This window comes from Nyctereutes procyonoides, unplaced genomic scaffold (assembly GCF_905146905.1).
Source record: "Nyctereutes procyonoides isolate TBG_1078 unplaced genomic scaffold, NYPRO_anot_genome, whole genome shotgun sequence".
NCBI classification, from domain to species: domain Eukaryota; kingdom Metazoa; phylum Chordata; class Mammalia; order Carnivora; family Canidae; genus Nyctereutes; species Nyctereutes procyonoides.
The window spans coordinates 77,460,469-77,487,039 of NW_026575146.1; the positions used below are offsets into that span (position 1 = coordinate 77,460,469).

At 41.0% G+C, this 26,571-nt stretch overlaps 1 protein-coding gene and 1 pseudogene across 3 annotated transcripts; one reads left to right on the forward strand and one right to left on the reverse strand.

Moving 5' to 3' along the window:
• Nucleotides 1-2,044: 2,044 nt before the first annotated feature.
• Nucleotides 2,045-2,746, reverse strand: LOC129500121 (centrosomal protein of 19 kDa-like; annotated as a pseudogene).
• Nucleotides 2,747-24,998: 22,252 nt separating this feature from the next.
• On the forward strand, nt 24,999-25,831 carry LOC129500742 (transcription factor BTF3-like). 3 transcript variants are annotated; one of them, XM_055311486.1, is made up of 2 exons: nt 24,999-25,425; nt 25,779-25,831. In XM_055311486.1, exons 1-2 carry the CDS (start codon nt 24,999-25,001, stop codon nt 25,829-25,831), a joined length of 480 nt encoding a protein of 159 aa, XP_055167461.1. The 3 variants fall into 3 exon arrangements, with proteins under 3 accessions (XP_055167461.1, XP_055167463.1, XP_055167462.1); XM_055311488.1 differs by having other exon boundaries at nt 24,999-25,378; nt 25,783-25,831; XM_055311487.1 differs by lacking the exon at nt 25,779-25,831 and adding an exon at nt 25,764-25,768 and having other exon boundaries at nt 24,999-25,437.
• The last annotated feature ends 740 nt before the right edge of the window (nt 25,832-26,571 follow it).

The window sequence follows — 26,571 nt, forward strand, 5'->3', positions numbered from 1 at the left end:
AGATGAAAGATGTATTTGTACACATATAACTTGGTTCAACAACGATCTCTTTGTAAGATGAATGGATAAAGAAGATGTGGTTTATGTATACAATGGAATATTACTCAGCCATTAGAAACGACAAATACCCACCATTTGCTTCAACGTGGATGGAACTGGAGGGTATTATGCTGAGTGAAATGAGTCCATCGAAGGAGGACAAACATTATATGTTCTCATTCATTTGGGGAATATAAATAATAGTGAAAGGGAATAGAAGGGAAGGGAGAAGAAATGTGTGGGAAATATCAGAAAGGGAGACAGAACATAAAGACTCCTAACTCTGGGAAATGAACTAGGGTTGGTGGAAGGGGAGGAGGGCGGGGAGTGGGGATGAATGGGTGATGGGCACTGAGGGGGGCACTTGACGGGATGGGCACTGGGTGTTATTCTGTATGTTGGCAAATTGAACACCAATAAAAAATAAATCTATTATTAAAAAAAAAAAAGATCTCTTTGTAGATCCAAACTCATGAATAGGCCTAATCTGGCAATGCCTGTTGTTATATATTATGGGTAGATTTCCTATTTTGCAAACAAACCTATTTATTTATGGGAAGAACCTCAGGGTTTCAGAATGTCTTTAGTATATATATTTTCCTGATCTTGGAGGGGCGGAATTACCCTGTTGTTCATCAAATGATATCCACCTGCAGCTGCAGGGCATTCTGCAGGGCTACTCTTCTACTCCAGGGCTAAATACATAACAAACAGACCAAAATAATATACATAACAAACAGAGCTAAATACATGTAAAGACGGAATGCATATTAAATGCTTAAGAGTGTTTCTGTTTTGTTCATATAACCAAAATGATAATACTACCTATGTCATAAGTTTGAAGATTATGAGACAATAAATGTCAAGGATTATGTGCCAGGTCCATAGTACATAACAAATGCTAATTAACATTGTTATGATCACTTTGGAATATAAACCTTCAATAAATGGATATCATATGTAACAATATTACTAGATGGGAAAATTCCATATTGAAAAGATGCTAATAATCCCCTACTTATTTGGTTTTTTTTTATTTTTTATTTTATTTTATTTTTTTATTTGTAAAAGTAATGTAAATATTTTTCAAAATTCCAGATTTTTTTGAAAGGAGTGTCTGATGAATTGATTCTGAATCTTGCCTGAAAGAATAAGATAGCCAAGAAAATTGTGAAGGGGGGAAAAAGACATAATGCATACAAGGTAATCTGGTAACCATATATGCCCTCCAATCTTATCCAGCTATAAATTGCTTACTGTTCCTCATACACAATGTTCTAATCCCTATCTCTTTACCACTACTCTCTTCCCCCTTTTTTTATCCCAGGTTCTGTCATCTGGAATTTTATATAAACTGCTACCCAAACACTACCATTTCTAGATCCAGGCAAAGTCCCATCTCACCACTAAAGGACAGTCTTCCCTGACTAGTCTACCCTAGGGTCATCTAGCCTTTGACCCTCTTTAACTTTTATCAAGCATTTGGCTGTAATATTTTTTTCTGCCTAATACTGTTAATTAGCTATTCACAAGTTTTTGACTTATCTTCCAATTATATTATAAGCTCCTTAAAGGCAGATTCCAATATTCTATTTTCCCTGAATTCCTCATGCATCTACATAGTAGATACTCCACATATGCTGGTTTTGAAAAGTAACATGGTTGATCCAAATATGACCCACCATATACAGTTACATTTTTCTAAAACCATGTTTATATATTTTATACATGTTTATATATGTTTATTTGTATAAACATAGATTTTTCTCCTAGCCCAATTAATTTTTTTAGTTTTTTATATCAGAACTTAGGTGACTCGGGGATCCCTGGGTGGCACAGCGGTTTGGCGCCTGCCTTTGGCCCAGGGCGCGATCCTGGAGACCCGGGATCGAATTCCACGTCGGGCTCCCGGTGCATGGAGCCTGCTTCTCCCTCTGCCTGTGTCTCTGCCTCTCTCTCTCTCTCTCTCTCTCTCTCTCTGTGACTATCATAAATAAATAAAAATTTATAAAAAAAAAAAAAAGAACTTAGGTGACTCTGTGTCCCAGCCATAAGACTGCAGTTGTTCATCCTGTAGGAACTCAACTTCAGTGTCATAAACAAAATTTGGTTCATCCTTCTTCTGATTTTTCTCAAAACGTTCATCCATGATGCTCTTTCTTTTTTTTTTTTTTTTTTTTTATTTACGATAGTCACAGACAGAGAGAGAGGCAGAGACACAGGCAGAGGGAGAAGCAGGCTCCATGCACCGGGAGCCCGACGTGGGATTCGATCCGGGGTCTCCAGGATCGCGCCCTGAGCCAAAGGCAGGCGCCAAACCGCTGCGCCACCCAGGGATCCCATGATGCTCTTTCTTTCAGCAAGTTCTTTGTCATCTAGTTTGTTCAGATCTTCCTTCAGATCAATGATTGTTTCCAGTTGAATTTGTTGTGCTGTTTTTGCCAAATTTTACTCCAACAAATAACCTTGTAAAAAAAAATGAATAACTTCTCTAGCTGTCTCAGTGATACCTGTTCTAGGTAAATTTTGTGTTGTGGATTATTCCTTAATTGTTCAGCAGCTCTGCTGCAATCTGAAAACTTTGAAAAGTTTCAGACTGGCAGTGTGCATTGGTGACCTTCCCCTTCATGTCATTTTCAAAGATTAAGGTAATAGCTGGAGGCTGGAACCTAATTCCACATTTCTTGGAAGGGCACATCATTTTCACATATACTTCAGGGTAAATCATAGGAAATCTGATGAAAATGTGTTAGTCACATAATGACTTTCTGCTGGAAGCGGAGGTGGAGACAGGGAACTCCCAGATCCAGCTCACAAGACTGCACCTGGGGGTCAGGGATAGACTATATATTTCAATTATATTTGCCAGTGTATCATTTAGAGATGCATTTGACAGAATAGAAAATAAACCCTCCACACTAGCTTAAATACATGTATTTTGGTCAAATAAATGATCAGCGTTTATCTATTATGACTGTTAACTGCTGAGTTATATGAGGTTTCATGTTACATTGCTATTCTCATACCAATTTTAATTTTCCCAAATTAGAATTAATGTAGTTTAATATGCTTGGCTTCTCCATGTACAAATTATTTATTCATTCCCAAATTTTCAACAGAACATGTCAAGAATTCTATCAATTTAACTTTCTGCTTTTTAAAAAAAGATTTTATTTATTTATTCATGAGAGATACAGAGAGAGGCAGAGACATAGGCAAAGGGAGAAGCAGACTCCCTGGGGGGAGCCTGATGCGGGACTCAATCCCAGGACCCTGGGATCACCACCTGAGCCAAAGGAAGATGCTCAACCACTGAGCCACCCAGGCATCCCTAATTTTCTTCTTCATTACATTCCTCTGCCACCAGTTCAACTGCATAATCTCTAGGCTGGCTGTATAACTGTCAACCTAGGTTTTCTTTCTCTACCATTGAACAGATCTCATTAGCGTTTATGGTGGGTTGAATCTCCAGTTTCCAGGGGTTCATATTGTTTTCTTTTTCGCTTACTTTAGAGATTTTGGCCTTCAGTAATTCCTAGAAAACCATTAATAGAACCTTTTGAGAACTTGGCTTCCTGAAAATCTTTCTATTCTAAATAGAGTTTAGTGTGACAGACATCCAATTTTAGTTTAGAAATCATTATTTCAGAAGTTTGGTAGCATTGCTCATTGCCTTCCAGTTTTCAATGTTGCTCTTTAGAAATCTGAGCCATTTTGATTTTTCTCCCTTTGGATATGACCTGCTGCTTGCTTTGCAGAATCCTTAGGAATCTGTTATTTCTCTCCAATATTTTTTTTTGTCTTTCCAAGTTTTTATTTAAATTTCAGTTAGTGGGCAGCCAGGATGGCTCAGCAGTTCGGCACCTGCCTTTGGCTCAAGGCGTGATCCTGGAGACCTGGGATCAAGTCCCGCATCGGGCTTCCTGCATGGAGCCTGCTTCTCCCTCTGCCTGTGTCTCTCCCTCTGTGTGTGTGTGTGTGTGTGTGTGTGTGTCTACGAATAAATAAAGTCTTTTAAAAAATAAATAAATTCCAGTTAGTTGACATACATTATAATATTAGTTTCAGGTGTAGAATTCAGTGATTTATCACTTACATACAACACCCAGCGGCCATCACAAGTGCCTTCCTTAATACCCATCATCTATTTAACCCATCTCCCTGCCCATCTCTCCTCCAAACAAACCATCAGTTCTCTATAGTTAAGAGTCTGTTTCTTGCTTTGTCTTTCTTTCTTTCCCCCTACCATGTTCATTTGTTTTGTTTCTTATATTCCACATATGAGTGAAATATATATAATGGAATATTCCTCAGCCATAAAACAAAGAGAAGTTGCCATTTGCAATGACATGGATGGAGCTAAAGAGTATTATTCTCGGGATCCCTGGGTGGCGCAGTGGTTTGGCGCCTGCCTTTGGCCCAGGGCGCGATCCTGGAGACCCGGGATCGAATCCCACGTCGGGCTCCCGGTGTATGGATCCTGCTTCTCCCTCTGCCTATGTCTCTGCCTCTCTCTCTCTCTGTATGACTATCGTAAATAAATAAATAAAATTTAAAAAAAGAGTATTATTCTCTCTGATATTTTAAAATTTAGATATTGGCATATTTAAATTCATTTCCCATTAAACAAATGGGCCTTTTTGTCTGTAAATAGATGTAACAAACCATCTTGTATAATTTCTTTGATATTTTATTCTCCTCTCTGTGTTTATATTTCTTTCTCCTAGGGTTATCTATTATTCAGATATTCACCTCCAGGAATGTTTTGCTATTTTTCTGTTTCTAAGTTCTTTTCCCTTCTTCCAATTTCCTAGAGGTGGCGACATATTACCTTCCAACCACTCTGCTGAGTACTATATCTCTTCCGTCATGGTCCTAATTCCCAAAAGGTCTTTTTAGTCTTTTATCATTCATTTTAATAGCATTCTACCCTTGCCTTATGCATGCAATAGTTTTATATCTCATCAACAGTATTACTTACAAATTGTAGAACTGTTCTATTTCCTTAATATGCTTTTGTCCCCCATGTTACTACCCCTCCGCCGCCACCTGTTTGTCTTTGTGTTTTTCTTTCCAGATAGAATGTTTGTTCAAGTGCCTGCTGGTCTTTGGCTGACCCATATTAAAGGATGAGGCCTTTTTAGAGAGAGAGCGGGGTGAGGGGCAGAGAGAGAGGAAGAGAGAAAATTCCAAGCAGGGGCGCCTAGGTGGCTCAGTTGGTTAAGGGGCTGCTTTCATTTCAGGTCATGATCCCAGGGTCATGGGATCGAGCCCTGCATCAGGCTCCCTACTCAGCAGGGAGCCTGCTTCTCCCTCTCCCACTCCCTCTGCTTGTGTGTGCTCTCTCTTTAGCTCTCTGTCAAATAAATAAATAAGTAAGATTTAAACAATGAAAAGAAAATCCCAAGCAAGCTCCACACTCAGGCACAGAGCCCAGTGCCAGGCTTAACACAGGGCTCAGTCTCAACCCTGAAATCATGACCTAAGCCGAAGTCAAGAGTCAGATGCTTAATTGACTGAGCCACACAGGCAACCCAAAGGATGAGGCCTTTAAAAGTGCATTCAAATCATGCCTGGTAGGGCATGAAGAGTATCAAGTGGGCCTTTCATTAGAATTATTATATGGGCTCTGGCATCTCATTACGGTAACACCAAGTGTTAACATAAGTGAGCCCCTTTTTCTTGGATTATGCAGTTTCTGCAGAAAATAAAATGTATTTTGTTGTACTGGAAGGCAATATTCAATGAGAATGTTAATGCATTTAGAAAATTAAATCACAGGACTGAAATCTCACATTGAAAAATAACCAGGATGAATTTTTAAGTGAGTCTACAGTTAGACTTACAGATGTCGACTATTTTGCACTCAAACAATTATTGAATGAGTGGTGGCTGTTTGTAAAGGGACTATTTGGAGTGTTTTTTTTTTAAAGATTTTGTTAATTTATTCTTGACAGACACATAGAAAGAGGCAGAGACACAGGCAGAGGGAGAAACAGGCTCCCTGTGGGGAGGCTGATGTGCGACTCGATCCCAGGACCCTGGGATCATTCCCTGAACCGAAGGCAGATGCTCAACCAATGAGCATCCCTGGAGATTTTTATTTTACAGCTGACAAAGTAGGTTCTTAAGATTTGAATGTCATGACTGATGAGGAGATAGGGGCTGAAAGCTGGAAAACAAGCAGCCAAGAATGTACTGATGTTTGCCAGTTGCTGGCTTGGTTTGACAATGCAAATCATGTACAGTGATAGATATGACAGAGGATAGAAAATAAAAGGAGACAAATAAGCTTACCAGAAGCAGGACAGTGTGAGTGGCAGTGGTCTCTGGGGCAGCTCTGGAAGGGAGACTGGTGTGGTGAAGGTATTGGACTCTCTGCTTATGTCTTTGCAGGAAGAGCACTATGGAGCCACTGGCCCAACCCATTGATCCCAAACACAAAATATCAAGGAAGGTAGAGATGAATGCATAGAGTGAGGCTATGGATGAATCAGACCCTTCTACAGAACACAGTCCAAATTTTCTGTGTGTGATGTTTATAGTATTCTCTGGGTGAGTCACTTTCACTGGCACAACAATATTTACCAGGAGATGAAGAATCCAACAGAAACAACAGGAGGTTTGAACAAATATAGAAGCTTTCAGTTTGAGTTCTGCCCATTTGGAATTATTAGGACTTATAGTGATAGCCTGAATGCCACTCAAAAGGCAGGTGGTGCAGAGAGAAACCCCTCGGGCCACCCTATGAGTATAAAAGGTAATCTTACACAGAGCTTCTCCCAGGAAATAGTCCAAACAAAAAGCTGCCAGTGCCTCAGAGATTCCCCTAGAAGAAAGAACTAGAAAGTTGGCTAAGGCCAACTGGTTAAGAATTAGATCTGTAGGTCTCTGAGTATGTTTAGTGAACAAAGTCAATATATAAAAATAAAGGAGTAAGAAATTCCCTAGGAGCCCAACTGCAGTCTGGAAAAGGAAGAGAATCCCCATTACCAACTCACAAGGAGCCATAGTGTCAATACTCAGAAGGAGTTTGTTTTATTCAAAGCCAGATGATCTAGAGAGAAAGAATATGTGTATCACTAAGGTGCGGCAAATTCAATATTAAAAAATTTCACCTCGGGATCCCTGGGTGGCAGCAGTTTAGCGCCTGCCTTTGGCCAAGGGCGTGATCCTGGAGACCCAGGATCGAATCCCACGTCGGGCTCCCGGTGCATGAAGCCTGCTTCTCCCTCTGCCTATGTCTCTGCCTCTCTCTATCTGTGTGTGTGACTATCATAAATAAATAAAAATTTATAAAAAAAATTTCACCTTTATTCATATTTGCAAAATCCTATTTCATGTTATTGGATATCCAAATATTGATTCAAACTACTCTGAAAGAGTAAATTAGTTCTATTCCTCCTATATATGATTTTCTAGCATTTTATTTAGGATATACTTATTTAGGATGCATATTTATGAATGACATTTTTCTAAACATAGGCTACACAATGCCATAAAATAGCACCAATATTTCACTTCCTTTTCCCACTCTGTAGTTTAAATATTTTAGGTTACATGTCAATTTTAAACAATCTGGAAGCTTTTGTTTGTCTTTCAAAATAAGAAAATGCTATATTCCTGTCCAGTGTTCTTCCATGTTGAATGGTTGTTGAAGCTAGGTAATGTCAACTCCATTGACTGGGGCAGGCACCCTATAATTTGTAATAGCCTTCATGAAACCAGCTATCTCTATTCATGTTAATGGCTCGACCCTGTAGGATTTTGAATTGATAGCTGCCTCTTTATGCATAAAAAGCTTTAGGAAATATAAGGACATAAGATGGAGTTTAACAGATTTCTATCTGAGAATGCCACTCAGTTCACAAAAATTAATAAAATGTAGAGGATATGAATAACACCATCAGTCTGCCTGATTTAACAGATTTTGTGGAATAATTTTAAACTGAAAAAATTTTTAAATTAACCTACGAATTTAGCAAAATTTTATTGAAGACAGGAGAAGGAAGATATCATTGAAGACAATATAGTAAATTAATGAAATAGAAATAAAAATAGCTCTATAATTGACAAAAAATATAAAAGATATATAAATGAGTCTAACATTGGTAAATATTGTCAAGACAAAAGGGGAAAAACTAGCAATTTTATAATTGTAAAAGAATATTACAGTAGATATAGGTTGGCTTTAAATATCCTAAAAGGATATTATGTGCACAACTTTGAGGAATGTTTGAAGAAGAAGAAAGAAAATAATTTTGGAGGGCTTTGATATTCTGTACTTACTGCTCCTCTACATTTTAGTTAAAGGATATGTATTGGTCCATAGCCATAGCACTAGACAACTATATCCCAGGTGGCATGACATTGGTCCAGGTTGTCCAGGAAGATTAAAAGTCCTGCTGAATTGGGATAATTATGACAACAGATATAGGATTACCAGCTCTCCCCAGATGCTTACACCTTCTCTCTTTCTCCATCAAACCTCAGGATGGCAGTTTATGGAAGAAATCTCCCTCACCAAGTTCTGCTCCTTCTTTAGAGTTTAAAGTAGAGTCCTTGGCTAGGGAAGTTTTCTAAAAAGTAACAGCACTCCAGCTGGTCTTAAGGGTTAACTAGCTTCAAGTTAACACACTCTTTATTTGCTGACCTAAGTCCCTTGATCCATAGCAGACATATCACTGACTTTGAGGAGAGAAGGACCAAAACTTTCCAGGGCCACAGAGGCTGGCAAGTCTTTTTGAAGCCACTGCAGCTTTCTGATTAGCCTAGCAATTTATTTTTAGTAACATTTTTTTCTTTGTTTAGGTCACACAAATGATTTTACTGACCTCCCTTTGTATATCTGTGGATCTTGCCCTCCTTTGCAGAAAGAACAGAGTACACCTGCACATCACAAAACAGGAACTGGACTTCTTCATACAACCCCTGAGCACTGAGGTAATATTTGTAGCTGGCACTACAGAGTCTGCACGTAATCAAGAAATGTCACATGGGTGCCTGGCTGACTCAGTTGGCGGAGCGTGTGACTCTCAATCTCAGGGTTGTGAGTTTGAACCCCACATTGGGTGTAGAGATTACTTAAAAATAAAATCTTAAAAAAATAGAGAAAGAAAGAAGAAAAAAGAAAGAAAGAAAGAAGAAAAAGAAAGAAAGAAAGAAAGAAAGAAGAAGAAGAAGAAGAAGAAGAAGAAGAAGAAGAAGAAGAAGAAGAAGAAAAAGAAAGAAAGAAAGAAAGGAAGGAAGGAAGGAAGGAAGGAAGGAAGGAAGAAAGAGAGTTCCAGACCACTGCACTCCTTTTACTAATTAATTGTCCTAAACTCCTTTAAAAACCACTGGGCCAGCAGAAACACTGGAGTTGGCTTTGGGACAAGTGCCCACCTTCTCCCCAGGTGGCTGGATTCCTGAATAAAGCTCAAATTAGCTCAAATTACTTTCCATTCAAAACTGTCTGTTGAATATTGGGCTCTCAAGCCACTGGGCAGCCCAACTTGGAGTTCAGTCACAGAGTGTTAGCAAAAAGGGTGATCCATAGTGTTTCTGCTTGTCCCTCTCCCTCTGCTCACCGCCCCCACACACGCACGCACTCTCTCTCAAATAAATAAATAAAATATTTTAAAAAATTGTTTGGGTGACGGGCACTGAGGGGGGCACTTGACAGGATGAGCACTGGGTGTTATACCATATGTTGGCAAATCAAACTCCAATAGAAAAATATACATAAAAATGTTTTACTGCACTAAAAAATTAATTAAATAAACAAAATAAAAAATAAATGTTTCACTGCACCAAACAAAGGAATAAATGTGTTGATGTTGGGAGACAGCATTCTCACTGAACAAGACACGGAAATATTGAATGAGAAAGGCAAAAATGTGCCCTGCAGAATTTGATTAAATCCTCTTTTATGCTAAATGGTCCTGGCTTGGACAATAGATGATTTTTTTCATGCTAAGCATAAACTCTGGGAGTCAAGGGCTGGGAGAGGCATCACTGGCTCTTCCATTTGTGCCATATATATAGAATCCAGGGAGAAAAGCACTGTTCTAAGTATATCACTTTACATACTTTAAGTTATTACCTTCTTTTTAAAAAATAGAGATGTGGGATCCCTGGGTGGCGCAGCGGTTTGGCGCCTGCCTTTGGTCCAGGGTGTGATCCTGGAGACCCGGGATGGAATCCCACATTGGGCTCCCGGTGCATGGAGCCTGCTTCTCCCTCTGCCTGTGTCTCTGCCTCTCTCTCTCTCTCTCTCTCTCTCTCTCTCTCTCTCTCTCTGTGTGTGTGTGTGACTATCATAAATAAATAAAATTTTTAAAAAATCTTTAAAAAAATTAAATAAAATAAATAAAAAATAGAGATGTTACTATCCTTGCCCATTTTCAAATAAGAAAAATTTAATAAAAATAATCTAAAATCACCCCACAGTAATATAGGAGCCTTGGAATCCAAGCATGGTGTTTCCAAATCTCCTACTCTCAGCTCCTATGTTACATCTAACCATGAAGTCTTTTCAGAAGAGGAGGAAGTAAGCAGTATCTTGTCTACAAATTCTCACCCCAGAATCTCAGAAGTCAGGAGACACTCACCTTTCTTTGTGGGTGTGTACACTACGTGATTCTGAGGAGGGAGCTGAAGTATTTATTTTAAGGGAGAGGGGAATCACAGATTAGCAACATCACCTTAAAAATCCATTCTCATGACAGGAGAAGCATAAGGAAGGGAAGGGAAGAGAAGGGAAAGGAAAAGAAGAGAAAAAAGAAAAACCAATAGGGAAGGAAGGGAGGGTGAGAGAAGGAGGCAGGCAGGCAGGCAAATCTGGTATTATTCTCAGTAGTAATAAATGAATTTCCAATGTTCAGGAATAATGGCACACTGGGAAAGCCTCCACCTCCCGTTTCCAGCTCCGAGTACGTGGTGTTGAAGGGACCCCACACTCTATCTCAGAGTTATCTTTGATGACAGGAATATCAGATCTTAACAGCTCAGATTTGAGGTCTTATGCCTTTTCTGCTGAGCCTCATGTCCACTATAAAATAAAACTATTGGTGTTTTAGGCCCAGTTCCTTGGAGCAGAGCCTGTGATGGAGAAGCTTCCAAAGTATTCTAGCGAGAGAGAACTCTCAGGAAAGAGGAGGGAAGGAGGCTAAGCAAGGGTGTGGTCTTGTCCCAGTCACACAGGGGACCCTGGTGTATACTCTGCAGCACAGTTAGTGTCTCATTGAGGCAACAGCTGGACTTACAGACTCTAGTTCAGTCATCATTGGCCACTGGACATTCAGGTAACATTGTAGGGGAGTTGCATTACATCTAAGGGTAATTCTGAGAGGGATGCAGATATGAGGCTTTAGCAGCCAACACTCACAGAACCTGGGGTATGGGTACACCAACCATGTTCAAGGGGTTCCCCTGCTTCAATCTGCCTTTGAGGGGTGCAGAGTCATGAACACCAAAGCAGACTCTATGATATGCCCCCAGATTCCAGTGTGTTATGATGAATGAGCAAAGTTATTGGAAACAAACCTAGTGTGGATAAAGAAGACTAGGCATGAGATAATGAGAACTAATATGGAATAGGAACATGGACATCCAAGTATTTAGGGTCCAGGCTTCCTTTGTCAAAAAAAAAAAAAGCACCATATATAAGGGCAAGAAAGGAGAAGTGAGTTGGTCATTAGAGAGGAAATAGTAGGAGGTCAGATAGGCAGAAAAGGAAGCCCCAAGGTAAGGAAGGTTTTCTCCCTTCTTTAGGCGTTGGCCTTTAGCCAGGTGGGGAGAAGCAAGGTGGCAACCTTCACATGGTTCCTGCAGATACCAACAACTAATGTTGAAAATAGCTCTTTATTCAGTGGGCTTTTTGCTGGGCCCTTTGCAGTGCCCTGCCCCTTGTATGGCATGTTTTCTTGTTTCATTTCCTCTGTCACACCAAGGACAGGGTAAGGTCAGACCTGAGCATGTGGAGGGAATTATCCTGAATTAGAGCCCAAACTCAGGATATCTTGTCTAATGTCATGGCCTATTTATGACTCTGTCTCAGCACTGACAATGTAGTCAATGGGTGGCTGTATGTCCATTATTGATTCTGGAAAATATATTCACAAATATCTCTCTCCTTAAAAGACTTAGACATAACAATTAACATTCCTTTCCTGGGGTCTAAGAAGAATCTGAGAAGAATATGGCCTATGACTTTTCCTCATGCCACCCAAAACGATGGCTCTCTGTGAACATTCTGAAGAATTGACCACAGTTTCTTTTTAAGATTTTTTTTAAGATTTTATTTATTCATGAGAAACACAGAAAGAGAGAGAAAAAAAATGGCAGAGACACAGGCAGAGGGAGAAGCAGGCTCCATGCAGGAAGCCCGACGCGGGACTTGATCCCAGGTCTCCAGGATCAGGCCCTGGGCTGAAGGCAGGGGCTAAACCGCTGAGCCACCCGGGCTGCCCTGACCACAGTTTCTATGTCTGTGCTTAAAGCCAGGCATGTATGTTATTTTATTTATCCCTCATAACACTCCTACAATGGAGGTTCTGTGGTCCCCATTTTTAAAGAAAGCATTTAAAAGATTGGAAGGGAAAGGAGAATCATTCTGGCAAGTCTGATAGGAAGAAAGGATGGACAGGAAGTCTCAGGAAGCCAAGAACAAAAAGGAAGGGAAGGGAAAGATGATAACTCTAAATACAGTACAAACATTAAACATTTTAGTACCCTTCTGAACATCTATACGTTCCTCTAGTATTCAGATTTAATATAGCACTCCAGCCTTCCCAGGTAAGAAGCATATTAGGAGTCCAAGGTAAAGCTCTAACACTGAAAGTCACTTTTTCTGACATTTTCTAAAAGGAGAAAAAAAGAAAAAAACCTCACCAAGCAGATCTCCGATACCTGGTTGGTGAGCCTATCACTGCCAAGGTATGTGCCTGAGAGTGTGAGAAAGCACCTGACCTCGAGTTATAGGTTAGGGACACCATGATCTCATTTCCCATCAGTGCAGCAATTATAATGTTACTGGTAGCAATGACAGTGTCTGCAAGAGGAACCAATAATATCCCTGAAGAACTGCTGGCACAGGTAAAAAGATAAATAAATAACATGAGCAATACTTGGGTGAGAAAAATCCAGAGGGATCAATGTGCCTTGTAGAGAAACTTTCATGTGATATAAGGAAACACGTATCTTGAGGATGGTGTAGAGAGGACTTGCATTGCTTGAATGCAGAACTTGTGAGGTACAGGATTAATGACAAACTCCCATGTCTCCAAGCTGACATTTTCTTTTTTTTATAAAAGATTTTATTTATTCATGAGAGACACAGAGGGAGAGGCAGAGATACAGGCAGAGGGAGAAGCAGGCTCCCCACAGGAGCCCAATGCAGGACTCGATCCTAGGACCCCAGGATCATACCCTGAGCCAAAGGCAGATGCTCAACTGCTGAGCATCCCCCCATGCTGATATTTTCTTTTCTTTTTTTTTAATTTTATAAATTAATTTTTATTGGTGTTCAATTTACCAACATACAGAATAACACCCAGTGCTCATCCCGTCAAGTGTACCCCTCAGTGCCCGTCACCCATTCACCCCCACCCCCCGCCCTCCTCCCCCTCCACCACCCCTAGTTCATTTCCCAGAGTTAGGAGTGTTTATGTTCTGTCTCCCTTTCTGATATTTCTCACACATTTCTTCTCCTTTCCCTTATATTCCCTTTCACTATTATTCATATTCCCCAAATGAATGAGAACATACACTGTTTGTCCTTCTCCGGTTACTGTGGCCAAGTTCAAAAAGGGTGTTGCCTGAGTTCTCCTCTGGGATTTTGATGGAATCTTGTCTCACATTTAGATCTTTCATCTATTTTGAGTTTATCTTTGTGTATGGTGCAAGAGAGTGGTCCAGTTTCATTCTTCTGCATGTGGATGTCCAATTTTCCCAGCACCATTTATTGAAGAGACTGTCTTTCTTCCAGTGGATCGTCTTTCCTCCTTTATCGTATATTAGTTGAGCATAAAGTTCAGGGTCCACTTCTGGGTTCTCTGTTCTGTTCCATTGATCTATATGTCTGTTTTTGTGCCAGTACCACACTGTCTTGATGAACACAGCTTTGTAGTACAACCTGAAATCTGGCATTGTGATGCCCCCAGATATGGTTTTCTTTTTTAAAATTCCCCTGGCTGTTTGGGGTCTTTTCTGATTCCACACAAATCTTAAAATAATTTGTTCTAAGTCTCTGAAGAAAGTCCATGGTATTTTGATAGGGATTGCATTATACGTGTAAATTGCCCTGGGTAACATTGACATTTTCACAATATTAATTCTGCCAATCCATGAGCATGGAATATTTTTCCATCTCTTTGTGTCTTCCTCAATTTCTTTCAGAAGTGTTCTATAGTTTTTAGGGTATATTTTGAGAACCATTTGAATGGTAAATGGTTCTCCAACCTTTTATTTTCAGGTTGTAGGTGTCCTTCTGTCTAAAATGAGTCTCTTGTAGACAGCAAATAGATGGGTCCTGCTTTTTTTATCCAGTCTGAAACCCTGCGCCTTTTGATGGGGTCTTTAAGCCCATTCACGTTCAGAGTTACTATTGACAGATACGAGTTTAGTGTCATCATGATATCTATTTAGTCCTTGTTTTTGTGGATTGTTCCACTGAACTTCTTCTTAAAGGGGAGTTTTAAGAGTCCCCTTAAAATTTCTTGCAGAGCTGGTTTGGAGGTCACATATTCTTTCAGTTCCTGCCTGTCTTGGAAGCTCTTTATCTCTCCTTCCATTCTGAATGAGAGCCTTGCTGGATAAAGTATTCTTGGTTGCATGTTCTTCTCATTTAGGACCCTGAATATATCCTGCCAGCCCTTTCTGGCCTGCCACGTCTCTGTGGAGAGGTCTGCTGTTACCCTAATATTCCTCCCCATGAAAGTCAGGGACTTCTTGTCTCTTGCTGCTTTAAGGATCTTCTCTTTATCTTTGGAATTTGCAAGCTTCACTATTAAATGTCGAGGTGTTGAACGGTTTTTATTGATTTTAGGGGGGGATCTCTCTATTTCCTGGATCTGAATGCCTGTTTCCCTTCCCAGCTTGGGAAAGTTTTCAGCTAGGATTTGTTCAAATACATATTCTGGCCCTCTGTCCCTTTCGGCGCCCTCGGGAACCCCAATTAAACGTAGGTTTTTCTTCCTTAGACTGTCATTTATTTGCCTTAATCTGTCTTCATGGTCCCTTAATTGATTGTCTCTTTTTTCCTCAGTTTCCCTCTTTGCCATTAACTTGTCTTCTATGTCACTCACTCGTTCTTCCACCTCGTTAACCCTCGTCGTTAGGACTTCTAGTTTGGATTGCATCTCATTCAATTGATTTTTAATTTCTGCCTGATTGGATCTAAATTCTGCAGTCATGAAGTCTCGTGAGTCCTTAATGCTTTTTTCTAGAGCCACCAGTAGCTGTAGAATAGTGCTTCTGAATTGGCTTTCTGACATTGAATTGTAATCCAGATTTTGTAACTCTGTGGGAGAGAGGGCTGTTTCTGATTCTTTCTTTTGAGTTGAGGTTTTCCTTCTAGTCATTTTGCTCAGTGCAGAGTGGCCAAAAACAAGTTGTATTGGAACACGGGGGTGTATCACTGGTCCATCTAGCTGGTCTTCTGGGGGAGGGGCCTGCTGTGCTGATTTTCAGGTGTTAGCACTTGGGGGAGCTGCTCTGCCCCTGCCTGCTGCAGGGCTCAGCGGGGGTTGTTTACCCCGTTGGGCCCCAGGAGGAACAGCAGCAGTTGCTATGGCAACTCTGGAAGCCTGGATTCAGCCTCCACAGGAACTACGGGGCTCGGGGCTCTGGGTTCTCCGTCCGCAGGGCCTGGAGGCTCCGGGGCGGGGCCGCTGATCTGCTCAGCTGGGGGCAGGAGCGTCCTCGCTGTCCTGGGCCCTCCCGGCCTCTGCCTGTCCCGGGGGAGGCCGGATCCTGGGCTGTGTCCCGGCGCCCTGTGCTCCAGGGCCTGCGCTGTTGGATTCGCGCTCCCGCCCCGCAGCCCCCTCCGCGGAGCCGCCGCCTGAGCCCCTCCGAGCTGCTCGGGCCCCGCCGTGCGAGCTGCAGCCCTTAGGGAGCTCGGAGCACTCTCCTGTGCTCGCAGGTGTCTGTTAGTGTCCCAGGGAGCCTGAGGGCATCCCCGCCCTCCTGGGTCCTGCTCTAACTCCCTGCAAGCCCCTTTCCGCCCGCCCGGGAAGGTTGGTGCAGCTCCTGCTTCTCCGGGACGGGGCTCTCCTGTCCTGGGGACACTCGCCCCGGCCCTAGCCCGGCTCCTCGCGGGGCCCCTCCCCCTCGGAGGCCTTTTGTTCCTTTATTTCTTTTTCCCCGTCTTCCTACCTTGATAGAAGCGCGGATTCTTCTCACTGTAGCATTCCAGCTGGTCTCTCTTTACATCTCAGGCCGAATTCGTAAATTTTCAGGATGGTTTGAAGGTTATCTAGGTAATTTGGTGGGGACAGGTGATTTGGGGACCCTGCTCTTCCGCCATCTTGCTCCTCCCCCCCCATGCTGATATTTTCATCTACCAGTGTCTCCTCATCTGACTCCACAATTCACGCACCACATCTCTCCAGTTGTGCTAGTCTAGGTTCATTGCCTCACCATCAGAGGCAAACTTGACTTTTCATCAGCCAGGGATTCCTTTTGCCCATTAGCCCTATGGGGACTTCTTATTTTCGCACTGCTAAAGAAAATGATTGCTTGTAAAAGTCCAGCTCTTGAGTTAAATGCCTGATGTCTAAGTGATACACTGAATTTGGACCAATAGATTCCAGTATCTGCCATGCATTTTTCTCACTACTTAGTATAGAGCAGGAGTTGGCACACTTCTCCAGTAAAAGGCCAGACAGTAAGAATTTTAGGCAGGGTCTCTGTCACAACTATTCAATTCTGCCATTGCAGTGGGACAGCAGCCATAGACAAAATGTAAACAATCCAGTGTAGCAGTATTCCAATAAAACTTTATTTATGGATATAAAATTTCAACTGTCCATAAGTATTTTTCATCTTTCTTTTTTCAATAATTTAAAAATGTAATAACCACTATTGTAAGCTCATTAGCTGTACAAAACAGGTGGCGGGTCAGATTTGGCCTGGGACCATAGTTTTTGGATGCCTGCTATAGATGGAAAATCAAAGTCAAAATTATTGTTCTAATGAACATTTTATTTGACCAGAGGATGCATAGAATGATTAGAATATAAAAAAATGTAAAGTTATCCATGTGATAAGGAATGACAAGAACAAAAAGAAGAGTGTTTTTTGAGAACCACTGGTGGGTGATCATGACTTATATATGGATGTAAAGAAGGCCAGTAAGAGAAATTAGTAATTAAGCTACAGTTTAAAAGATGAGAATGAGTGCCCCAGACAAAGACAGGGAGAAAAGAATTCCTGGAAAGTCTGGATGGAAAGGAATGGCATTGCAAAGGCCTCGAGAGCAGAAAGTGCCTGGAGGTTTTGAAAGGAATTGGAAGGTCAGAAGTGCAGGAGTATCACTGGCCATTGTTCACCTCCTCTCCCCTCCCTGAAAGCTTAGTTATGATTTAAATATCATTTGGCTGGATCCCCTCTCCTAAGAGTTCACTCAGATAGTTTAGGCGGTTGGCATAATTGCTAAGTTCCTCCAGGTCTGAGATGTCTTTCTCTGTTCCCTATATATGATGGAGATTTTCCTAGTGTGGCTGTCACTGGTGGTGTCCCACCCAACAGCCATCTCCTTCCTTGATGAAAGAATCACAGTATATTTTTAAAGTTTTTTAATTTAATCCCAGTGAACATACAGTGTTATATTAGTTTCAGGTGTACAATATAGCAATTCAATGCTTCCATACAACACCCCGTGCTCATCACAAGTGCACTTGTTAACACCATCACTTATTTAACCCATCCCCCACTTCCCCTCTGGTAACCAACAGTTTGTACTCTATAGTTAAGAGACTATTTCTTGGTTTGCCTCCCTCTTATGTTTTTCCCTTGGCTTGTTTTGTTTCTTAAATTCCACATGACTGAAATCATTTGGTATTTGTCTTTCTCTGACTTATTTCACTTAGTCTTATACTCTCTAGCCTGATCCATGTCATTGCAAATGGCAAGATTTCATTCTTTTTTATGGCTGAATAATATCCCATTGTATATATATATATACACCACATCTCATTCAGCAACTGATGGGACACTTGGGCTGCTTCCATACTTGGATATTGTAAATAATGCTGCTATAAACATTGGCGTGCATGTATCCCTTTGAATTAATGGTATTGAATTATTTGGAAGTTAAAGAATTGGTGTAGTGTGATTTGCAGTAGTGTGATTGCTTGATCATAAAGTAGATCTATTTTTAACTTTTTGAGGAACCTCCATACTGTGTTCCACAGTGGCTGCACCAGTTTGCATTCCCACCAGCAGTGCAAGAGGGTTCCCCTTTCTCCATATCCTCACCAACACCAGTTTCCTGTGTTGCTAATTTTAGCCATTTTGATAGGTATGAGGTGATATAGCTCATTGTGGTTTTGATTTGCATTTCCTTGATGATAAGTTATGACAAGCAGCATTGTAGTTTTGATCCAGCAACTCCAGGGGTCTGGTGAGGGTGTGTGGTGACATTACTGGTCTAAGAAAATTACGAGTGCTTACCATATGCCAGATCCATTGACATGTGATTCACATGAATTATGTAACGTTCAAGCCAAAAACAAATGTCTGTGGCACATGGGACATTCTCCAGAATAGATTACATACTGGGTCACAAATCAGGTCTCAACCAATACCAAAAGACTGGGGTTAATACCTGTATATTTTCAGACCACATGCTTTGAAACTTGAACTGAATCACAAGAGAAAATTTGGAAGGAACTCAAACACTTGGAGGCTAAAGAACATCCTAGTAAAGAATGAATGGGTCAACCATGAAATTAAAGAATTTAAAAAATTCATGGAAACAAATGAAAATGAAAACACAATGGTTCAAAACCTTTGGGACACAGCAAAGGTGGTCCTAACAGGGAAGTACATAACAATACAAATCTCTCTCAAAAAAATTAGGAAAATCTCAAATACACAAGGTGACATTACATCTAAAGGAGCTGGAGAAAGAACAACAAATGAAGCCTAAACCAAGCAGGAGAAGAGAAATAATGAAGATTAGAGCAAAAATCAATGAAATAGAAACCAGAAAAGCAGTAGAACAGATCAATGTAACTAGAAGCTGGATCTTTGAAATAATTAATAAGATCGAAAAACCCCTAGCCAGACTTATCAAAGAGAAAGGAGAGGGATGCCTGGGTGGCTCAGCAGTTGGGTACCTGCCTTTGGCTTGGGTCATGATCACGGGATCCAGGATTGAATCCCACATCGGGCTTCCTGTGAGGAGCCTGCTTCTCCCTCTGCCTGTGTCTCTGCCTCTCTTTCTTCTGTGTCTCTAATGAATAAATAAATAGATCTTAAAAAAAGAAAAGAAAAAGGACCCAAATTTTAAAAATCATGAATGAAAGAGGAGAGATCACGACCAACACCAAGGAAATACAAACAATTTTAAGAACACATTATGAGGAACTAAATGCCAACAAATTAAGGAATCTGGAAGAATTGGACGCATTCCTGTAAACTTATAAACTACCAAAACTGAAACAGGAAGGAATAGAAAACTTGAACAGACCAAAAACCAGCAAGGAAATTGAAACAGTTATCAAAAATCTCCCAACAAACAAGAGTCTAGGGCCAGATGGTTTTCCAGGGGAATTCTACCAAACACTTAAAGAAGAACTAATAACTATTCTTCTGTTTCAGTATATGTGCTGCCCAAGTGAGCATATCTTCTGAAGCTGTTTCAAAATACAGAAATGGAAGGAAAACTTCCAAACTCGTTCTGTGAGACCAGCATTACCTTGATCCCCAAATCAGACAAAACCCTCATTAAACAAGAGAATTACAGACTGATAACCCTGATGACCATGGATGCCAAAATTCTCACCAAGATACTAGCCAATAGAATCCAACAGTACATTAAAGGGATTATTCACCATAACCAAGTGGGATTTATTCCTGGGCTGCAAGAATGGTCCAACATTTGCAAATCAATCAATATGATATGTTACATTAATAAAAGAAAGGACAAGAACCATATGATGCAGAAAAAGCATTTGACAAAATACGAAGACTTTCTTGATTGATTAAAAGTCTCCACAGTGTAGGGATGGAGGGAACATACCTCAATATCATAAAAGCCATGTATGAGAAGCCCACAGTGAATATCATTCTCAATGGAGAAAAACTGAGAGCTTTTCACCTAAGGTCAGGAACACCACAGGGATGCCTACTCTCACCACTGTTGTTCAAAACAGTACTAGAAATCCTAGCCTCAGCAATCAGACAACAAAAAGAAATAAAAGACATTCAAATTCACAAAGAAGTCAAACTCTCCCTCTTTTCCAATGACATGATACTATATGTGGAAAAACTCAAAAGACTCCACCCCAAAACTGCTAGAACTCATACAGGGAATCACTAACATGGCAGGATATAAAATCAATGCGCAGAAATCAGTTGCATATCTATAGACTAACAATGAGACAGAAGAAACAGAAATTAAGGAATCAACCTCATTTACAATTGCACCAAAAACCATACGATACCTAGGAATAAATCTAACCAAAGAGGTAAAGGATCTGTACTCTAAAAACCACAGAACACTTATGAAAGAAATTGAGGAAGACACAAATGGGAAAACATTCCATGCTCATGGATTGGCAGAATAAATATTGTGAAAATACCTATGCTACCCAGAGCAATTTACACATTCAATGGAATCCCTATCAAAATACCATCAACATTTTTTACAGAGCTCAAACAAAGAATCCTGAAATTTGTATGGAACCAGCAAAGACCCTAAATAGCCAAGAAGAAAACCAAAGCTGGTGGCATCACAATGCCAGACGTCAAGCTCTATTACAAAGCTGTAATCATTAAGACAGTATGGTACTGGCACAAAAACAGACATGTAGATCAAAGGAACAGAATAGAGAACCCAGAATGGAACCTCAACTCTATGGTCAACTAATCTTTGACCAAGCAGGAAAGAATATCCAATGGAAAAATGATAGTCTATTCAATAAATGGTGCTGGGAAAATTGGACATCCACATTTAAAAGAATGAAACCGGACCATTTTCTTACACCATACACAAAAATAAATTCAAAATGAATGAAAGACCTAAATGTGAGACAAGAATCTATCAAAATCCTAGAGGAGAACACGGGCAACAACCTCTTCAACCTCAGCCACAGCAACTTCTTGCTCGTCATGTCTCCAAAGGCAAGTGAAGTAAAAAGCAAAAATGAACTATTGGGACTTCATCAAGATAAAAGGCTTCTACACAGCAAAAACAGACAACAAAACTAAAAGGTGACCTACAGGGAGAAGATATTTGCAAATGACATATCAGATAAAGGGCTAGTATCCAAAATCTACAAAGAACTGGGCAGCCCGGGTGGCTCAGCGGTTTAGTGTCGCCTTCAGCCCAGGGCCTGATCCTAGAGACCTGGGATCGAGTCCCACATTGGGATCCCTGCATGGAGCTCGCTTCTCCCTCTGCCTGTGTCTCTGCCTCTCTCTATGTGTGTCTCTCATGAATAAATAAGTAAAGAAAAAAAATTTTAATCTATAAAGAACTTATCAAACTCAACAAAAAACAAAGAATCCAGTCAAGAAATGGGAAGAAGACATGGACAGATATTTCTCCAAAGAAGACATACAAATGGCCAACAGACACATTTAAAAATGTTCCACATCGGGCAGCCCGGGTGGCTCAGCAGTTTAGCGCCGCCTTCAGCCCAGGGCCTGATCCTGGAGACCTGGGATTGAGTCCCGCGTCGGGCTCCCTGCATGGAGCCTGCTTCACTCTCTGCCTGTGTCTCTGCCTCTCTGTGTGTGTGTGTCTCTCATGAATAAACAAATAAATAAAATATTTTTAAAAAATGTTCCACATCAAAAAAAAAATGTTCCACATCACTTGGAATCAGGAAAATACAAATCAAAACCCCAAGAGATACCTCACATTGATCAGAATGGCTAAAATTAACAAGTCAGGAAACAACAACGTTGGTGAGGATGCAGAGAAAGAGGAACCCAACAACAACTGTTGTTGGGAGTACAAGCTGGTACAGCCACTCTGGAAAACAGTATTGAGGTTCCTCAAGAAGTTAAAATAGAGCTACCCCTATGACCCAGAAATTGCACTATTAAATATTTACCGCAAAGATACAAATGTTGTGATCCAAGTAGGCACCTACACCCCAATGTTCATAGAAGCAATGTCCACAATAGCCCAACTGTGGAAAGAGCCAAGATGTCCATCAACAGAAGAATTGATAAAGAAGATGTGAGATAGATATCTAGATAGATATCTAGATAGATAGATAGATATGGATATAATGGAATATTACTCAGCCATCAGAAAGAATGAACACTTACCATTGACATCAATGTGGATGGAAGTGGAGGGATTATGCTGAGCAATAAAGTCAATCAGAGAAAGATAATTATATGGTTTCCCTCTTATATGCAATATAAGAAACAGTGCAAAGGATCATAGGAGAAGGGAGGGAAACCTGAACGGGAAGTCATCAGGGAGGGAGAAAAACCATGAGAGACTCTTAACTATAGGAAACAAACAGGAGGCTCCCTGCATGGAGCCTGCTTCTCCCTCTGCCTGTGTCTCTACCTCTCTCTCTCTCTCTGTGTGTCTCATGAATAAATAAATGATATCTTTAAAAAAAAAAAAGGAAACAAACAGGATTGCTGGAGGGGAGTAGGGGGGATGGGTGATGGGCCTTAAGGAGGGAACATGATGTGATAAGCACTGGGTGTTATATGCAACTGATAAACTATTGAACACTACATTTGATACTAATTATGTAATATATGTTGGCTAATTGAATTTGAATTTAAAAAAAAGAAAGAAGATGTTAAAATGAAAAGATTACAGGATTTCTCCTTCAAAGTGAGCATAATAGTACACTTTACCAGAAGAGGGCGCCAGTGGGACATTTAGAAGCAAGAGGACCGCCTTTGAGAACTCCTCCCCCACCCCCAACAATCAACAAAAACAAATCAAGCATACAAAAATAATAATTTGTAATGATTGTCAATTCCCACAGTGTGAACAGTCCCATCATGGCCAATTTCTAGCTACCAAAGTGGTATCACTAAAAGTGGAGCTAGAAAGGGATGTGCAGTAGTACACAATCATATGGTATTTCTGTCATACAGACACTATAGACATAATCTCAAGAGCACAGATAATTAATAAGAAAGTGATTCGTTTGACTCTGTTACCTTAGTTTTTAATATATTTATTTACATTTACATAATTAAAAAATAATGGTTGTGTTTAACACAAGTCTCAAATTCTCTGAGAATCTGCCAGTAGGAACTGGCTCCTGCACACCCATGCATCCATCTACCACCACTCCTTCATATCAGGCACCCAAGCGCCTAGGCACCCCCCCAACCCACCCCCACACACACTGCCTCTGGGTTCCCAGTGCTACTCCAAGGGCTGGGGCACCTCAGTGGCCACCACTGCCTTACTGACACTCGTCCTGGACGTGTACTCAGTGACCTGATGCTGAAGTACTCCACAGTGCAAGGCTGGCACAAGCCGACACCTGTGCATTGGGGCACCAACTACAACTACCAGGAACTCCCCAAGCCAGGCCATTCAATGACCCTTAGGTTTTCTAGTATCCTGCTTTTCTGGCACTGGGCTACATTTCCCATAGGCCACCGCGCCTTGGGTCTCTGAAGTCCCCTAGAGCATTCTCATGGTTCTTGGGTTTGCATGTGAGAAGAAATCAACTCAGACTGAGAAGAAATTGACTCAGGCACAGAGGGCTGTAGGAATACTGGCCTTGGCCCACAGTGGGAGTAGGAAGAAGGAGGTGCTGGAGGTGAACATGAGCAGCTGAAGAAGATGATGGTGTGGCAGACGTGAGGGGGACAAGGGCAAAATAGGGTCAGAGTGTCTCCCTGGTCACACGTGATGGAGCAACAGGTGTGAGACAAGACTGGAGTGTGTTTCTGTTATGGTGAGGCACAAACATGGTTGCAGAGGTTGTGTGTGAACATTGTGTGTGATAGACTCAAGAGTGTGTCTCACTGTGTGAAAGGTGATGTTGCATTTGCATGACTGCACATGACAGGGCAAGGATGTCCTATGATGGGCAGAGTGGTATGTGTGTGCATTGAAAACATTTAGCTTTTCAAAAATAGCCCACAGAGAGGGAAGAGGAGAGTCACATTGAGAAAAGACCCCTTACCAACTCCAGGATTTTTATTTAGGAGTGAAGCAAATGATATCTACCATTTGCTTTTAATGGCTCATTAGAGATGATAGATGATAGATAGATAGATAGATAGATAGATAGATAGATAGATAGATAGCAAAAACAACCACAAATTATTCACTTTTGTTACTGCCCTTCCACAAAGACTGTCTGCTAGCCTTGTGACTCGTTCTGGCCAATGGGACAAGTTAGCAAACATAACTTGAGCAGAGGCATGAAAAGCACTTGTTTATTGGAAGTTGCCCTTTCTTGCTACCCTTTGGAACCTTGCCACTCCCATATAAAAGAAGTCCTATCTAGCCTGCTGAAGGTTGAAAGACCATCTAGAGGAGAACTAGGCCTGGATGACAGCCAGCCAAGTACTAGTCTTATAACTGAGGTCATCTTAGATCATCCAGCCACCATTGGATCCACCAGCTGACCATAGACACATGATAGATCGTAGGAGAGATGGATCAAGTCAATGCATACTAAAACATAAAATGGAGCTGCCATCTTGCATCCCCGTGTGTGTGCATCTAATCTCAGCTGGTCCACCAGAGACCCCCTGAGCACCAACCCTATTCCCCAGCGTGGTCCCATTTCCACTCCAACAAGATGAAAGAAACTATCACGAACCAGGCGAAACTCGCCAAACGGCAAGCACAAGTGTGCATTGGTGGAAAAGGAACTGCTCGCCAAAAGAAGGTGGTTCATAGAACAGCTACAGCAGATGATAAAAAACTTCAGTTCTCCTTAAAGAAGTTAGGGGTAAACAATATCTCTGGTATTGAAAAAGTGAATGTGTTCACAAGCCAAGGAACAGTGATCCACTTTAACAACCCTAAAGTTCAGGCATCGCTGGCAGTGAACATTTTCACCATTACAGGCCATGCTGAGACAAAGCAGCTGACAGAAATGCTATTCAGTATCTTAAACCAGCTTGGTGCAGACAGTCTGACTAGTTTAAGACGACTGGCTGAAGCTCTGCCCAAACAATCTGTGGATGGAAAAGCACCACTTGCTACCGGAGAGGATGATGATGATGAAGTTCCAGGTCTTGTGGAGAATTTTTTTCCTTTTTTTTAAATTTTTAATTGGGGTTCAATTTGCCAACATATATCATATCACCCAGTGCTCATCCTGTCAAGTGTCCCCCTCAGTGCCCGTCACCCAGTCACCCCAACCCCCCGCCCACCTCCCTTTCTACTACCCCTTGTTTGTTTCCCAGAGTTAGGAGTCTCTCATGTTCTGTCATCCAACCTGATATTTTCACTCATTTTCTCTCCTTTCCCCTTTATTCCCTTTCACTATTTGTTATATTCCCCAAATGAATGAGACCATATAATGTTTGTCCTTCTCTGACTGACTTATTTCACTCAGCATAATACCCTCCACTTCCATCTCTTGTGGAGAATTTTGATGAAGCTTCCAAGAATGAAGCAAACTGAATTGAGTCAACTTCTGAAGAAGATAAAACATGAAGAAGTTACTGGGAGCTGCTATTTTATATTATGACTGCTTTTTAAAATTTTGATCATGGATCTGATAAAATCTAGATCTCTAATATTTTTAAGCCCAAGCCCCTTGGACACTGCAGCTCTTTTCAGTTTTTGCTTATACACAATTCATTCTTTGCAGCTAATTAAGCTGAAGAAGCCTGGGAATAAAGTTTGAAACAAGGTTAATAAAGTTCTTTGCCTAGGGAAAAAAATTAAAATAAAAAAAAAATAAAACATAAAATGCTTGTTGTTTTAAGCCACTAAGTTTTATTTGCAGTTTGTTATGCATCAAAAGCTAAATGATGGGGATCCCTGGGTGGCGCAGCGGTTTGGCGCCTGCCTTTGGCCCAGGGCGTGATCCTGGAGACCCGGGATCGAATCCCATATCGGGCTCCCGGTGCATGGAGCCTGCTTCTCCCTCTGCCTGTGTCTCTGCCTCTCTCTCTCTCTCTCTCTCTCTCTCTCTCTCTCTCTCTCTGTGTGTGTGTGACTATCATAAATAAATAAATTAAAAAAAAATTAAAAAAGCTAAATGATGTAGAAACACAGATAAACAAATATGACAAATGCTAATAATTTCTATCTAGATGGTAGATATATAGACAATCATTGAACTAATATTTCAAAAGCTTTGCACCTTTAAATTTTTTCACAATAAAACTTGGGAAAATAGCCTTTATTTTCATGAT

What these genes read in the sequence shown, in the direction of transcription:
- LOC129500742 (XM_055311486.1), top strand. Translation starts at nt 24,999, where the DNA reads ATGAAAGAAACTATCACGAACCAGGCGAAACTCGCCAAACGGCAAGCA. An exon ending in TACCGGAGAGGATGATGATG is followed by an intron (nt 25,426 to 25,778) that starts ATGAAGTTCCAG and finishes AATACCCTCCAC; the next exon opens with TTCCATCTCTTGTGGAGAAT.